General features: G+C 36.9%; 2 protein-coding genes across 2 annotated transcripts; both read right to left on the reverse strand.

Moving 5' to 3' along the window:
* Positions 1-3,332: 3,332 nt before the first annotated feature.
* On the reverse strand, positions 3,333-6,296 carry LOC125829384 (uncharacterized). Its single transcript, XM_049508609.1, has 4 exons — positions 6,243-6,296; positions 4,108-4,321; positions 3,522-3,742; positions 3,333-3,416 (listed from the first exon to the last, which is right to left on the reverse strand). The coding sequence occupies exons 1-4, from the start codon at positions 6,294-6,296 to the stop codon at positions 3,333-3,335; spliced, it is 573 nt and encodes a 190-aa protein (XP_049364566.1).
* An 8,366-nt stretch (positions 6,297-14,662) lies between these two features.
* LOC125829394 (ethylene-responsive transcription factor ERF022-like) lies at positions 14,663-15,196 on the reverse strand. Its single transcript, XM_049508619.1, has one exon. The coding sequence runs from the start codon at positions 15,194-15,196 to the stop codon at positions 14,663-14,665; it is 534 nt and encodes a 177-aa protein (XP_049364576.1).
* Positions 15,197-17,622: the final 2,426 nt, after the last annotated feature.

Consider the following 17,622-nt stretch of genomic DNA (forward strand, 5'->3'; position numbering starts at 1 on the left):
CTCAAAACCTTAACCCTTTTTCCAAAAGCATAAACTGACCAAGTTCAGTTTAGAGCCCAATTAAACTCCTATAAACGAAATAAAATAACTGGGTAAGGAAAAGACCAAAATACCCTTCCAAAATCCGGTTTTGACTTTCTTTATCTAGACAGCCCAACTTCGAATGGGCATATCTCACTCACACGAACTCGGAATTGAGGAAACTCGGTGGCGTTGGAAAGATAATTCCAAGATATTTTCTACGGTATCAATTAGATCAGCTAACTCATCATTATATAGGAGTTATGGCCGTTTGAAGTTGACCCAAAAATCAAACCTAACGTTATCTTGTCAAATTTTCCAAATTTTCATTCTTTCCAAAAATGACTCTTTCTAATTCTAGCTCTTTCTAGTTGCGGGATGTTACAATATCTCCCCCTTGGGAAAATTCACCCTCGATTGAGATCAATCTTAGTAGGCTAAAGGCGTAACATCTAACATTCAGTTCAAACACCCAACAAGCAAAAATGCAAATACAATATGCCAATTTAAAAATATAAATGCCAAGAAAAGGATTAGTACCTTAATTTGGAAATTCTCCGGATTGGAAGAGATGTGGATATCTCTTCATCATATCCTCCTCAGCTTCCCAAGTAGCTTCCTCAACAAACTGATTTTTCCAAAGAACTTTGACTGATGCTACTTCCTTAGTCCTCAACTTGTAAACTTGGCGATCTAAAATCTGAATAGGAATCTCCTCATAAGATAAGCTATCCTTGATACCACTATCTTCAATTGGAATGATTAATGAAGGATCGCCAATACACTTCTTCAACATTGAGATGTGAAATACCGGATAAACCACTGCTAACTCTTGTGGTAGCTCCAACTCATAAGATACATTTCCAACCCTTTGGGATATTCAGTAAGGGCCAATATACCAGGGACTAAGTTTCCCCTTCTTACCAAATCTCATAACACCTTTCATGGGTGAAACTTTCAAGTAGACCCAATCATCTACTTCAAACTGTAACTCCCTTATCCTAACATTAGTGTACGATTTCTGACGACTCTGCATTGTTTTCAACCTCTCTTGAATCACTTTCACCTTCTCCATAGCTTGATGAACTAGGTCTGGTCCTATCAACCCAGCTTCACCAACTTCAAACCATGCAATAGGAGATCTGCATCTTCTTCCATAAAGAGCTTCGTAGAAAGCCATTTGGATGCTAGAGTAGTAATTATTGTTATAAGCAAACTCAATGAGAGGTAGGTGATCATCCCAATTACCTTTGAAGTCAATCACACAAGCCCTCAATATATCCTCTAAGTTCTGATAGTGCGCTCTGCTTGACCATATGTATGAGGATGAAAAGCAGTACTTAAGTTCACCTTTGAACCCAAGTCGTTCTGAAAGGACATTCAGAAATGTGCAGTAAATTGGGGGCATCTCTATCAGAAATAATGGAGACCGAAACCCCATGAAGTCTGACTACTTCTTGAATATACATCTTAGCATAATCCTCTACTGAGTAGGTAGTCTTTACTGGCAAAAAGTGGGCTAATTTTATCATTCTATCAACACACAACCCAAACCAACTCTAGACGCATCACAATACACAACAAAACCTTGAGTACCTTCTGGTAAGGTCAATACTGGGGCAGTAGTCAATCTCTTTTTCAATTCCTGAAAGCTTTTCTCACAAGCTTCAGACCATTGAAACTTCACTGTTTTCTGAGTCAACTTGGTCAAAGGACATGAAATAGATGAGAACCACTCGATGAACTTCTTATAATATCTAGCCAACCCCAAGAAACTCCTAATATAAGTTGGAGATGTGGGTCTAGGCCAATTCTGCACTGCCTCTATTTTCTAGGTATCCACTCTAATTCCATCACCGGAAACAATTTGGCCTAAGAATGCCACAGACTCAAGCCAAAACTCACATTTTGAGAACTTAGCATAAAACTCTTTATCCTTTAGAGTTTGGAGAACTATTCTGAGATGACTAGCATAATCTTCCTCATTCCTCGAATAGATTAGTATGTCATCAATGAACATGATAACAAACATATCTAAATAAGGCTTGAATACTCTTTTCATAAGGTCCATGAATGCTTCAGGCGCATTACTTAAACCGAACGACATGACCAAAAACTCATAATGACCATAACGGGTCCTGAAAGCTATCTTTGGAATATCACATTACCTTACTCTTAACTGATGATAGCCTGATCTGAGTCTATCTTAGAGAAACAGGTAGCACCCTGAAAATGATCAAAAAGATCATCAATTCTCGAAAGAGGATACTTCGTTCTTGATGGTAACCTTGTTGAACTGGCGGTAATCTATATACATCCGAAGGGAACCATCATTCTTCCTCACAAATAAGACCGGAGCTCCCCAATGTGAGACACTTGGTCAAATGAAACCTTTATCTAGGAGATCTTTCAACTGTTCGTTTAGCTCTTTCAACTCTGTTGGAGCCATTCTATATGGCGGAATAGAAATAGGACGAGTTTCAGGAAGAATATCTAAACCAAAGTCTCTCTCTCTCTTAGGAGGGAATCTGGGTAGGTCATTAGGAAAGGCTTCTGGAAACTCACTCACAACTGGAACTGACTCAATAGGAGGTGTCTCAACACTAGAGTCGTTAACTCGGACTAAGTGATAGACACAACCCTTGGAAATTGACTTTCTCGCCTTAAGGTACGAAATGAAACGACCCTTAGGAACAACTAAACTACTACTCCACTCTATAACTGGCTCATTAGGAATTTGGAACCTAACAACTCGAGTTCTACAATAAATGGAGGCATAACAAGCATGAAGACAATCCATACCTAGAATGACATCAAAATCAACCATGTCTAACTCAACTAAATCAGCCATGGTGCTCTTGTGATTGATGGAAATGACACAATCACTATATACTCGCTTAGCTAGAATAGACTCCCCAACAGGTGTAGAAACACAAAAGGGCTCACAAAGTTTCTTAGGGAGGATATCAAAATTCATTGCAACATAAAGAGTCACAAAAGATAAACTTTCTCCTAGGTCTAGCAAAGCATAAAAATCAAGAGTAAAGGCTTTGATCATACCAGTGACAACATCTGGAGAATTCTCTGGCTCTTGACGACTAATTTTGCATAAAGGCGGTTTAATCCTCCACCAGTACCGAAACAAGATCCTCTAGGTGCTGCCCTGTATGGTGGAGCAACTGATGAAGATTGGGCCATATTGCCTTGATTCCCATTACCTTGCCAGTTCTTAGGGCACTCTTTCATGAAGTGACCCTCTTGTCCACACTTGAAGCAACTTGTGGAGCCATTGGGACACTTACCTAGGTGGTTTATCCACGCTTAGCATATGCAGGAGCCCAGTTACCTCCTTGTGCCTTACTACTCTGAGACTGTGTAGGTCTAACTCTAAAGTTCTACGAATTTTGACCATTATACTCACCTTTGTTTCTGGATGCAGGTGCACTAGCAGATGATGGAGCAGGTCCATTTTGCTTTTGCTGAAAGGATGAACCGTTCACATTATTTCTTTGCTGCCCGGACTCACTCCATGTCTTAGCCTTCTTGTTTCTAAACTCTTTTCTATCTCTCAGCTTCTCTCCCTCAACCTGCTGCACATAAACCATCAACCTTGCTATATCCATATCCCTAATTAGTATAGCTACCTTGCCCTCTTTGCTTGATAGACGTGAAATCCTAGCCATAAATAAACTCATCGTGCTCCTCATATCTACAACCATCTCTGAAGTATATCGGTAATGTTGGGTAAACTTCAAGCTTTACTCATGAACACTTAGTGAATCCTGCTTAAGGGTAAGGAATTTTGGTACCTTGGCTTCTCTCAGTTCTCGGGGAAAGAATCGCCCCAAGAAAGCCTCCTCAAGCATAACCCAACTCAAAATCGATACATCATCAGCCCTACCCTTCTTCCACCAGTCAAACCAAGTCCTAGCAACATTCTTCAGTAGCTATGCAGCTAGTTTCACTCGCTCAGCATCAATGACGTGCATAACATCAAATACCTTTTTCAGTTCCTCAATAAAATCTCTAGATCCTCAGTAGTGCTTGAACCTATGAAGCTTGGAGGATTCATCCTGAAGAACTCACGGATCCTCAAAGTATCAGTCTCTTCTTGTCGAGCCCCTCTTTGTTGCCCAACTTTGTTGGTCACAACTTGACTTAGCATTCGGATTGCTTCCCAAAATTCAGCATTGGTGACCTCTCCTTTGGTTTTCACTTCAGGTGCATTGGATACCCTTTGTTCCTCGATATTCCACCTAGCAGGACGACCTCTAACAGCTCTTTGTGGAGGCATCATTAACTGAAAGACATGCGCAAGCACGAGCTAGAAAGAGACTTTATAGAGATGAACTCTATCGCATGAAATGAATGTGAAAAAAGTGAGGATGTTCGTAAATGTCGCAGCCTCCTAGTTATAGATGTGGTGCACTTCACACCGATAATCAGGACTCTACAGACACGGTTTCATAGACTCCCTAGGACTCTTGAACTTTGTGCTTTGATACCAAGTTTTTCACCCGCCCCTAGCCTACACCCTGGGTGGGACAGGCACTCGAGAACCATTGATGACCACAAGTGAACCCTTGGCCTGGCTTAATTCATAATGGAAGACTTAAATAACAAGAAACAGTCTCAAAGGACAACTCATGCAAAATCTTAAAGAAATATTAAATTAGCCAAAATGGCAACTCAAGTCTTAACGTATACAACTGAAAATGGAAAGACTAAAGAACTATAAATACTCGTCTATGAAGCCTCTAAAACAAAGAGGGATGTTGGGACAAGACCTCCGATTATCTTAAGAACTGAAATACTACAACAAATGATAAAAAGAGTCCTCCAAATAGCAAGGAGGCTCATCAACTAACTCTGAGTGCTCAAATGGATCAACGAGACACTGGATGTTGATCCTGGTTATCTGTGTCTGCATCATGAAATGATGCAGGCCAAATGGCGTCAGTAAAAGTTGAAAGAACAATTGAAAGATTTATTGGATAAGGGTTTCATCCGATCGAGTATCTCTCCATAGGGTGCTCCAGTTTTGTTTGTTAGAAAGAAAGATGGTTCTCTTCGTATGTGTATTGACTATGCAGATTTTACACTTTGATATAATTTTTGAATTGTTTCTAATGTATTGGTTTTTCTATGTTATTTTGCAGGTATGGCCAGGCCTAAGGTTCCAAGAAGAAATCAACACCCACAGAAGAGAGCGTGGGGAAAAATGATAAACGAGGGTGATGCGCCCTCATGAGCTACATAAGAAAAACTTGCTCCGATAGCGTGGAAGCATGCAGAAAAGGGTAAGGGGTCTACAGTACAACATCCAACTGAGGATTGCTCCGACAGCATGGGCATATATGACACCTACCTCACCACCTCAGAGTCTAACAGTGAGAGTAACTCGAGGTCTAGATCGTCACTCTCCGTATCCAACCCGGAGGATGACTAGAACTTGCAAAAGAGGAGAGCTGAGTTGCACTCTAAAGTGCTACATGATCCTGCCATGATACCGGTGACTCCTACACCTCATAAAACTCTAGCATAGACGGTTGAGCAGGTACCTCCAGTACCTCTGGTATAAGCATCTCCACCTCAATCGTTGAACATATTAAAGTTACTTGGTTGAGGACTATCTTAGAGGAGAAGTGGTTGTCTACAGATAGAGTGGTGGACAGATACCCTAAAGTGGGGAACACCATCAAGTTCCACAAGTTTGAGATATTTACCACGCCCCGAGGAGCATACATACCTTCGTGGGTCCGATAATTTTATGTTGAATATGGGAAGTTGGTGCCTAAGGGTAAAAACAAGTCCAGCTTATTCGCACCGATTGATCATGTGATGGTGCTTGGTAAGAAGGTAAAATGCAGCAGCACCGACATTAATGAGGTGCAAGAGTGTACAATGAATGTGATCCACTACTTAGTGGATCAGATACAGAAGAAGACCCTGGATTATTTAAATGGGTGGTTGGCTCCTTTTCTCTCCGACATCACACCGACATAGATCGAGCCAGGAGTTTAGATAGAGAAAAAGGACTTGAATGTGGTTGCCTGGTATTGGTTCGTATTTATTAGCAGCACTGTGATGCCTTCACAGAATGAGTCCATACTCCGGCATTCTAAGGCGGCTTTGTTGGGGTGCATCATTAACCGTGATAGACTGAATCTCGGACTAATTATTGAGCAAGAGATGGCCATAAGGGACAAATAGATTCATACCTCACTTTCTTCCCGATGTTGATCACAGAACTGTGTTGCGTGCTCGAGTGCCATTGATGGAGAAGACGGATATGGAAGTGACTCCCACTTCCTTTACTGACACCTGGAGGATCGAGGCCGAGTACACTAGGGACGAGGTGAGAGGAGGAGAATTGCACTGGTGGATACTTCCCCAATTGTTGATGTGGAGATGCTACAGATAGATACCACCCTTCCTACTTAGGCCGGTGAGCCTTCAGGTACCCCTGACACTTCTACTATTGTCCCTTCTACTTCTGTTGCTGCTACTACTTCTACTATTGCTGCTTCCCGGCCCCCATTGACCCAGTCTATGTTATTCAAAATGGGCCATCTAGCCCAATCTTCTAATGTACGTGCCTCTCGGGTAGAGGTTGTTGTCCCTGGTATGATTAAGAGGGCCATTGATGTTGCCTTAGATCTTATTCAGGGTGAGTTGAGAGAGCATTAGGAACTGATCACCGTGCATGGCTTGGCAATAGACGCCCTCACGGGGAGAGTGAAGGCATGTGAGCAGAGTGGACGCCAATTTGATGATGTGACGGCTTTGAGAACCAATGTTTCTAGCCTGAGATGTGATGTGGATAAGCTTAAATCCGTCAATGATTTTCGATACAGTGGACCTTCCCGATGTCCCAAGTACAGAGTTTTAGCCATTTCAGAGATCCCTCTGGCTACTATGACCGGAGATGTTGTTATGGCTGATGAGGATGCCGAGTCTTATGCTCCCGAGACTGATGAGGAGGAACTTGGTACATGAGATGCAGCAGTATATGATGACCTGGAAAACCTAGAGGGCACGATGGTACAAAAAACTATGGAGGCCTCTCTTCGGGATACATTGATGGTGGGCTCTAGTGGAGCTAAAGATGGAGATGAGCTTGGCACTGATGCCTAGGTTGAGAGAGTCCCGGGTGTGCAGTGTACACCTCAGGCTTAGCCTGACAGGGGATCTTGACTCCCTTTAGTTTTATAGTCAATTATGTTACATTGAGGACAATTATTAGTGTTGTTTGGCGGGGTGAGGTATTTTCATACTTGCCTCTTTTGGGTTGTTTTTGTGATTGTTTGATATTTGATAGTCAATTATGCTTACTTTGTGTGATTATGGCTTTTTGGTTTTTAATGTGAATGTTGGATGGTTTTTTATCCAAATGTAAAATTTCACCTCTTGATGTGTGTGGATGTGGTTGTTCTCTTGCATATTTGATTATTGGTTATGATTAATACTGCTGACTTGAATAGTGCTCTTGATTGAACGATATGTTTGTGCAATTTGAATGAGCCAAATTTGAGTTTCATAAGTCATGTGTGAACTCTTAGCATCTCATTGTGACTGGCTGGTTGTTGAAATGAATCTTGTGATGATCGTTGCACGCGAGCTAAAATTGTAGAATCTTGATTGATGATTGTGTTGAATGTCATGTGTAGTAAGATTCCCTTGAAATATGTGCTTGGTAATACCTAGAACTTTCCCGGTTAGTCCAATCGACTAATGTAGGCGAATGATAGAGATGATCTTAGGTGAAATTTTTGGAGAGTGAACCAAATTGCTAGTATACTTCTTTGTGACGACCTTGTGAGAGTGTGAGCTTACCTTGGCACTATTTGAGCCTAACTTTTTCATAAGATGAAACATGAACTCTTTTGATCTCTTTTCCTCATCACCTAAAACCTTCATGAAACATTGGTCTGTTTGAATAGCCAACTTAGGCCAAAAGCCTAAGGTAGTGATTTGGTGAAAAAGGAGGAAAGTCAAGAAGTTTCTAAAAAATTTCCATTGATGGATTGTGTTGAAAAAGATGGAACCCCTCCATATTAAAAAAGAGAGAAGAGAAGAAAAAGATTGAAAAATAAAAAGAATGTTGCAATAAATTTTGTGCAAATGATGAAAGATCGGGATATCCAATGAATCATGCTCAAAAGAACATAGGGTGGATTGTGAAAATTAAAAGGAGTGAAAGAAAGGGAAAAAATATGAAATGCAGACCATGCTTTATGAAAGTGGAAGTCACTACGACAAAATAATCATACCTTTACCCTTACCCCAGTTACAAGCTTTTGAAAGACCTTTGTGATCTTGATTAAGCTTAATGTCATGTTGATTGGAAAATAAGGGCGAGCCTATGGGTAGAATCATGGATGTGTTTATCTTTGAGAGTGTGAGAGTTGCTTTTGATTCTTTAATTCTGAAATTTTGATGACCTTTGTGTGAGCATGGAATCATTCGTGATGTGAGGACATTCGAATATTGTCGTTGAGGTTGAATTTGCATTTGAAGCAAGCATTGTGAGCTTGAGTTCTTTTTTATGATGGCTAGTCACTGTTTAAAACTTGTAGTGCCCAATTGAACATTGCATGGGTAGATTACACTTCATGTACATTCATGTTGAGTCTTAAGTAGCACTATTTGTAGACATTTTTGTTGAACTGATTGATCTTGTGTTTTACTTGAGGACAAGCAAAAGTTTAAGTTTGGGGTGTTGATGAGTTGGGAATTTCGACTCATTTAGGGCTTAATATCTAGAGTTTTAATGTCTTCAACCCTTATTCTATGCTCTAAACTAATGTTTAAATGCTAATTTGCCGCAATGAAGGTAAAAGAGCAAGCCAAGGACATTACCGGGAAAAGAAAAGCGAAAAAAACTGAAAAAGATAAAGAACATCAAGTCTCATGCTTTCCAAAGCGCCGCCGAGTGACTCTTCATCTTGCCAAAAGTTCCTGCAGGCCAGCCCATGGACAAAATCAACTCAGCAATAGAAAGGGTAATTCCGTGAAGCTCCAAAAGTTTTGATCGCCTAAAGTCACATAAGAGAAGTGTGGAACAGCCAAGCGAAGAAGGCGATGGAAAGGAGCACTCAATGAGTCGCCGACTTGGTCAGTGAAGCTCGACTTACTCCACCGAGTGGCTCCAAAACTGAAAATCTAGAAGCGTATAAATGCGATTTTAGAAAGAGATTTCAAGAGTTCTGAAGTTTTTGAGAGTTCCCATATTGTTTATCTTTGGGTTTTTTTATCCCTAACACTGTTCTTTAAGTTTTTAAGTAGAGATTTAGGATTTATTTGATTTTGAATTCATTTTCAAACATTTTGAAGACTTGTGGATTGTTAGCCAAGCTGACGGAAAACATAAATGGTAACTATTTCTTGCTCTTTATTATGTGTGGCTAAAACCCTCATCTTGGAGGTGTGATTATGTGATTGAATGCTTCAATTAGCTTATGGGTGTTAGTATTTACTGATTTAATTGTTGATTTGAAGTGGGTCAATTAGTAGTTGAGTTTTAATTGATGAGTTGTAGGTGCAAATATAATTCTAGCCTAGTATTCTAAGTTTCCTTGAGAAAGGAGTTAAAACTATTAATTGACAATTTTAGTGATTGGTTTATTGTAGACTTGTCTTGAGAAAGTGGGTCTAAATTCAATCTTACCAATCTAGCTTGAAAGAATAGATTAATTGAGGTATTAGGTTGTTTATTTGTGTTATGCTTTTCGTGGTTCGAGAGAACTCGCTTGATTCGTAATAGTTTATTGAGAAATGGCTATTACACCTAAATACTAGCCTACCCATTAAGATTCAACAACTTTTAGTAAATAAAAATCATCCATATTGTGAAATTGGCTTTCAATTGATCACACTCCCAAGGATCCCTCTCGACTTGATTACCCATGTGTGTTCATAGTTGTTGATTGTTCACTCTAATCCCCCCCCCCCAATTGACATTAATTTTCAAACCCCTGCCATTTACTTTAATTGTTTCAAAAATGTCTACTTCTACAATCGATTAGAACATTCCTTTCACTTCGTAATCAAATTCTCTACCATATCACTCCCCGTGGGATCGACCCCAACTCTTCGTTTGGTTTATACTTGATTGCGACCACCTACACTTAGAATTAGATGAAATTTAGTTGAGTGTTATCAACTATCGAACTTTCTACGTTTTGTAGACCTATCCTTAGACCTTAACTTTAACCCAAAAAATTCACCAAGCCTAGATTACCCCTACGAAACCCATCTACGACTCGTCCAATTTTCTACAGCTCGTCCTTTTCATTCGTAGGTCTAACTTCAAAAAGTTGAAATTCCAAAAATTCATCTCCAAGTCTACGACTCCCTTCCCACTGCCCGTGGAACTTCCTACAATCGTAGAAAGGACTCGTAGTCACTGCCTCAGTGCTAACATCATATTTTGCCCTTTCATTTCGTCTTTCACATTTCTAAGGTGTTACAACTCCACTCCTAATTTAGATTATATCTCATCTTAGAATATTGTAGAGAGAAAACTTCTAGAGTTCATATTTTGGGTTGGGACTTTGAAGGCGTGTTGTCTCACAATTTATCTTTTGGATTGCAGATTATGTTCTTAACAGCACTCCCTTCGTTTATAAAAGAATGACCTAGTTTGACTTGACACAGAGTTTAAGAAAATAAAGAAGGCTTTTGAATCTTGTGGTCCTAAATTAAAGTTATGTCAAATGTACAAAATTGCCATTTAATCTTGTGGCCTTAAACATGCCACGTGGAAAGCTGAAATTAAAATATTACCAAAAAAGAAAGAGGTCATTCTTTTTTAAACTGGCTAAAAAGAAAAGGAGACCATTATTTTTTAAATTGAGGGAGTAATATTTATTATCCTATCTTCTCTCTCTTGCTTTGTATTACATGAATTGTGGGTGTAATTGCTATTTGAAATTGAGGTTTTGTGCTATAAATAAACAAATCATGTGGGTGTTTGATTTCTCATTCTATTGCTTTAGTAATTGATTACTGCTTCTTATTCATGAAATGAGTTTAGTCTAATTATCACGATTTCATTTATCATTTAAAAGTGCACGCTCAAATTAAGCTTGGATCTTTGTGGATTGCTAGAGAGAGAATTTTTGAAATGGATGATTAGATTGATAATTGAATGTTAGCTTTAACTCTTAATTAAGTTTTCTCGAAAGAGAGAGTTAGACTTTCATTGTTAAATGCTAGACTTGCTTGAAAGAGAGGTCTATATTAAGGTAGTAGGTTGTTTTGTTGAATTACATGATTGAGACTAAAAGAAGATTACATGATATAGCACAATAAGATCGAAAGAAGATTTTTATTTTTAATGATGACCTAGCCTACCTATGATTGAATTAGCATGTGTTGAGTTGTAATGAATCGTTTAAAGGATGATTAACTTCCAAATTTCCCGATTCCCAATTATCCCTTGCTTGGTTAGATCTTTATCCAATTAAAATTTTGTATCTTAAACCACTCTTATTTTGATAATTGTGTATTGGTAGTTTAGATTCAATTTAGTAGCTTGTAATCTTTTGTCTTTTTGATTAACGATAAATTGTTGCTTATGGGATTCGACTCCGACTCTCTTGTGGGATATTTTATATTGATAATGATTGCTTACTCATTAACTTATTTTGTGAGTAATTTGAGCGTTATCAGTGATTGTTGGAATTTAGGGTGGGTTATGTTCTCTTCAACACTACTAGATTCTAGAGACTTCTTTATTTTCTATCTTATTTCCTTCTAGAAAGTTGTAGTTTTTAGATTTATTTTGTATTCGTAGATACTCTTGTACTGGTGTCACTTGGTATTTGGGTAGTTTGATTTTAACTTGTTTATTCTACATTTGTATGAGCTAGTTGCTTAATTTAATATTATTTCTGCATTAGTAAAACTTTTAGTTGGTAATAAAGAAACAAGGTTCGCATATTGGGTAATTGGTGCCCTCATGACCTAATGGATTTTTTTATGGTGACAGGTTGTTTGTTTTCCCATTTATATTGTATGTGTCTGTTAACTGCTTCTTTTGTATTGCATGGATAATATATGATTAGGGAAAATATTGAACATGTTTTGAAATGATAAGGATAGTTAGTCACATTCAATGAATATGTTTTACTTGGGTGTACAAGTGTGATTGCTATTCATTGTGGTTGTGGTTGTGATTATGATGTGTGTTTGATGGTTGGATCGGGTACCATGTATGGTACATGATATCCCCATGGTTGGTTCAGATACCAATTATAGCATGTACTAACGATTGGCTCGAATACCATGTTTGGTACGGGGATATCCATATATGATTGGTTTAGGTACCACACTGATACACTAATAGTTTGTATATGGGTTATGTGAGACAATTAGGTTAGCTTATTGTGTAGTGGTTGTTTTTGCTTATTATGCATACAAACTCATGGTAAGGACGGGGAATATGTGGTATGTTGTACTTGCGTTTATAATTGTATGTTATCTATTTTACTAAGTTGTAGTTCTCTGTTCATATTTCATATACCGAAACTAGTAAATGATCTTACAAGTACATTGTGCTTATGTACTTATACTACACTTGCTTCTTTTTTTATCGAGTATAGGGCATATTAAGACGGATGCTTAGAGACCTCAATTGTGAGACGAGTGATATTTGAATCCAAGGGTGAGATATTTCTTTTGGGCTGCCATGGATTCCTCTCATTTTCTTAGTCCATCACGTCAGACTAGACCTTTATAGTTAGGTTTTCTTAAGTTTTGGGGTTTCATACACTTATTCCAGACAACTAGTGTTTGGGTACTATGACTTTCAGGTTATAGGGGATTTCATACCCTTATTCTAGACAGCTAGTGTTTGGGTACTACGACTTTCAGGTTATAGGGGGTTTCCTTCCGCGGATGTTTGATGATAATGACTTATGCCTATAGGAGAACTTGATTTTGAAATTATAAAACTTGTCTTCCCTTTTTGAAACTTGTTATTTTGGAATGCTTATGGATGGTGTGTTAGTAGTTAGTTGGTTCTCACACCGGGGGTTAGTGTGGGTGCCACTCACTGCGGGTCAGGGTTGTGACACAAATCCTCATCCTAACCCATAGATTCTAGGAGTTAATTTGAGATCATTTTTTGGAGGATTTCTTGAGGATTATTCATGAGGTAAGTCCCTAATTAGTTGCAACTGCTAGAGGAATGATTGGGACTTGTGTAGACTATGGAAGGTTATTGTCATTGTTGGGTGATTCTCAAAGTTATTATAACATAAACTTTGTTCTAGAAGGACGGGAAACTCATAGAATTTGATTAAAGTTCTAAATATTATCATCATATTGATTGTAGAACTAGCGTTAAACATTACGTTTTTAGAGTGCTTAGGGACCTTTAAACGAAATTTAAGGTATGTCTCTTTTTAAACATACTGTTGACTATAAAGGTTATTTTCAAACTACCTAGGGTGTTATGTGCATGTACTACAAGCCTGCATTGAACCCTCGTAATTGCAATCTACATGATAGGATATGTATATGAACATATTATTTCCTGTGATGAGCTTTATTATACTTGATGTCTAAAGTGATATTTTGGAAGAAGTTTTCCCTGTGAATGAGTCAATGACTTAAATCTTTGGTCGAGTTTGCTTCACTTCCTGAGCCCTCATCAATTCCTGCAATAGCTAACAAGGGGCATTGAGGACAACTCGTTCATTTTAGGAGGAAAATGAAATCTATCATGAAGACTTAACGTTATTTTAAACACAATTTCCCAAATCAATTGATGACTTTGAAATATCCCTATTATGGAAGGTAATTTAACTAATAAAGTTATTTGGCAGAAGTGCCATGATTGTTGAATGTTTGTATTTGGGATGAATGGTCATTATGAATTCTAATGAAACATTGTGTCGGTCTAGAGGACGATTGATTTCTAAGGGTTCTAGATTTGGTGAGAGGAATGAAAATCCTATCCTATACGAAGGCCTATATACAAACAAAAAAAAAAAAACAGAAACTTTCATTGTCCTGGTGCATCACTTTGAGCAATGAGATTCTACATATTTCTCCCACCTTTTTTTTTCTTGTTTTGTCGGCATGTGTTTACTCCTGATTTTTCCTCCGTAGCGTGCTAATGAGATTGTACTTATTTTTTGCTCTGAACGGTCAATCATGATTTTTGTTTAATAATTTTATTGTTCTCGTATGGTTGGTGATGTTGAAAGTTATTTTGTACGATGTCCATATATCATTTAATACAATATACTACCCTTGTAAAATTGTAGAATTGTGAAAAATTTACCGTGAAAAATTTACCATCTCAAGTGAAATACTTGTCTATGTGATTTTTTGGGACATAAACTAAGTAATGTCGCAAAATCTCGTAAATAGATATAGATTTACAAGGGAAAGAAATATTAAAGGCTATAGAAAAAGCAAAATAAAATTGAAAGCTCCACCATTATCTTCTATTTTTTACCATCTTCATGGACGTAATTGTCTCAAGATTAGTAACATTTATTCTACTGAAGAATCTCTATTAAACAAAAATTTAAAAGAATATAATGGCATAAAATTCCTTTTGTTCGCCCCCAATAATTTTGTCTAAAATATACTAATTAAAGGGGTTGAGGCATATATATGGAAATTAAAAATCCCAAATGGAATCATGATGGTATTGGATTTCATCCCACTGATGATCCTCAAAAGAAGAGGAGGGACAAGTGTATTCTCTAACAGGTAATAAAGCCCCGGCAAACTCCATCCACATTTTTGGGGAGTCCAACGGGGATTCATTAATCGCCTGAATTTGACTCGGTGAGAGACCTACTCTCACCGGGCCTGCACCACAGTTGTCTGGATGATCATCAATTGGCCGTTTGAACCTCATTGCCGCTTCATGAGCTGCCATTTGTACATCTTCAGGTCTTGAACTTGAGGGTTTTGGGAATGTATGTATTAATTCAGGGAAATTGAGCCTTAAGTTTGGTCTCTCACCTTTTAGATGAAATGCAGCAACATCATAAGCTGCAGCAGCCATTTCTGCTGTCTCATAACTCCCCAACCATATTCGAGTTTTCTTTCCTGGTTCGCGTATCTCAGATACCCATTTCCCCCATTTTCTCTTCCTTACTCCTCTATACATGTCGATATTATTCTTACTTTCTTGATCATCTTCCATTTTAAATTTGTCACTCAAAAAATTAATATGGAAGTGAAGTTTGAGGGAACTAGCATATATATATAGTTGAATTATTGATGATCAAGTAGGAATGGGTACTTGAAAGTGAGCTTCCACGTAGTTGCATGAAAGTGGATTAAAGTTGTATGACAGAATGAAGCAAAAAACGCTCTTTTTGATTTTTCATGTATCTCCATGTGTTTGATTTGGACCCCTATGATTGACCAGTATATATATATATACTCCCTCTATTCCTCGTTACTTGTCCATTTTTTATTTTTTAATTATTCCTAATTATTTGTTTAATTTGACAAATTAAGAAATGACAATTTTTTTTTACCTATTATATCCTTAATTAATTAATTTGAAAAAGTAGAACTTCATAAAAAGCTTAAGTATTTAATTCATCTATTGTTGTCTCCTCTATTCAGATTAGCAAATCAGAAATAATTAAGATGAAAAGAAAAAGAAAAGAACTATCTGAATTCACTGAACCCAACATCTACTTCATAATTAATAGGGGTAAAATGATAAACTCGTTATGTCAATCATTGTTTTCTTTATAGGTATGACAAATCAAAAGTGGACAAGTAATTAGGGGCATAGGGAGTATATATGATGATGCGACGTGTTAATATACTTTTTTTTTTTCTTTATCCATTTTTTAATTTGAATAATGTGATATATGGATCTCGTGGTCCACGTACATATATATGGATTCTTAAAGTATTAACTAATAACATAAATAATATGTATTAAGTATCATACACAAACTTTAAATTTAGAATAATGAGGTGTTGGGTAGCTCAATTGCAAAAGGTCAAAGTAGATATTGGTGTTGACAAAAAAGTTCGCATAGATAGACACATTGTGTATCAGGTGGTGAAATGTGGATTTTCAGAAAATTTTATTAATGTGAACGACATTTATATTTTTCTCTCTGGTACTAGATACAAGATTTCGTGCTTATTTTCTCCGCTTCAAAATAAGTAAATTGTTAAAGTAATGCATATTTATTTAGAAAAAAAGTTTAGGATATAAAATAAATATCACTTTCTATTTTCGCCCTTTTAGTTATTCTCAAACTATTCTTGAAAATATAAATAATTCAAAGTTAAATTATAAATATGAACAATTAACTCTCTTGAAATTATCACCTAAAAGAAAAATCACGGGCAAAAATTGAAAAAAAAAAATTAATAACTCTCTTAAAATTTGAACAATTTATTTATTTTTAATTATGAAAAAAGGTCAACAGGATATTCGAGCGTTATCAATGTGATGCCAAAATATTATATTTTTAGCTATAATTTGCCTCATATTTAGTACCTTTGATATCTCTTTGAGCATTGATTTCATGTATTATACTTATGTTGGATGTTTTTTTTTAATGTGTAGGACGAAAATAAAGATATTAATTTGAGCCAAAAATAAATATAATAGATCTTCGAACTTCGAAGTTTGAAGAGAAGCCATGCAAATCAACCTGGATCCCGTCCGAGTGCAAGACCAAGCTTCAAGAATAAACACCAAGACAATTTACAAAGGGCATCTTTAAAGCCACCACGACGCGGCAAGTCAAAGTTGCGTAGAACTTTGTATTTCATTTAATTGAAAGTATTTTCGTCCGAGGACTTTTGGATAATCTATATATACATCTCAAACACGATTTTTGAAGGGTTAGCACACAGAGCATGCAGAGAAAAGGTGAAGAACGATTTTTTTTTTTTTAGGTTTTCTTTGTATTATTTATTATTCTTCATTGAACACATGCTATTCATGAATTCTGTGTTTTATAATCGAATCATGAATGACTAAACTTTTTAGTTCTAGGACTGTGGGATAGTTTAACAATCGTAATTCTTATTAAGAATTTTTATAATTGAGTTAGTTACTTATTTTTAGCCTAATTATTTGATTTTCTGTCCAACTATCGAATACTATTTATGGCTCATAAATTGGACTCGAAAGAGGAAATTTGCCAACATAATAAAAAAAAGTAGAGCCTGATCATGAACTTTATAGGAAGAGGGAATCGATTTGCTAACATGTACAGGCATGTACACGTTATCCTTGTTTAGTTGATACAGAAAAAAATATACAAACACCTCTATTGATCGACGACCAAAGAAATATAAGCGTTAGGGATAATTAAGTAGTCTTAGAATTATCGACAAGATACTCAATAAATGATATCAATCTGTAACTAGAAACTCAAAACAAGCAAAGAAACAAATGAGTGTACAATTGGATAGGTCAACTGGATTGTCAATTTCCCATGACCCTTTACCTTTTTCTTCCTTGATTAAAAATAAAAGTATTCTTAACTTGTTATAATTTTGATTGTCTTTCGTAGTTAAATATTAGTATAGTAAGAAATTCAAAATTATTTATTTCTTTCTGAGTAGTTGAAATGATAATTTAAA

Source organism: Solanum verrucosum, unplaced genomic scaffold, assembly GCF_900185275.1.
Source record: "Solanum verrucosum unplaced genomic scaffold, falcon-dt-bn FXZP01000044.1, whole genome shotgun sequence".
Classification (NCBI taxonomy): Eukaryota; Viridiplantae; Streptophyta; class Magnoliopsida; order Solanales; family Solanaceae; genus Solanum; species Solanum verrucosum.

What these genes read in the sequence shown, in the direction of transcription:
- LOC125829384 (XM_049508609.1), bottom strand. Translation starts at nt 6,296, where the DNA reads ATGGCACTCGAGCACGCAACACAGTTCTGTGATCAACATCGGGAAGAA. An exon ending in AACATCGGGAAGAAAGTGAG is followed by an intron (nt 4,322 to 6,242) that starts GTATGAATCTAT and finishes CATGTCTTTCAG; the next exon opens with TTAATGATGCCTCCACAAAG. An exon ending in GACTGATACTTTGAGGATCC is followed by an intron (nt 3,743 to 4,107) that starts GTGAGTTCTTCA and finishes GATATACTTCAG; the next exon opens with AGATGGTTGTAGATATGAGG.
- LOC125829394 (XM_049508619.1), bottom strand. Translation starts at nt 15,196, where the DNA reads ATGGAAGATGATCAAGAAAGTAAGAATAATATCGACATGTATAGAGGA.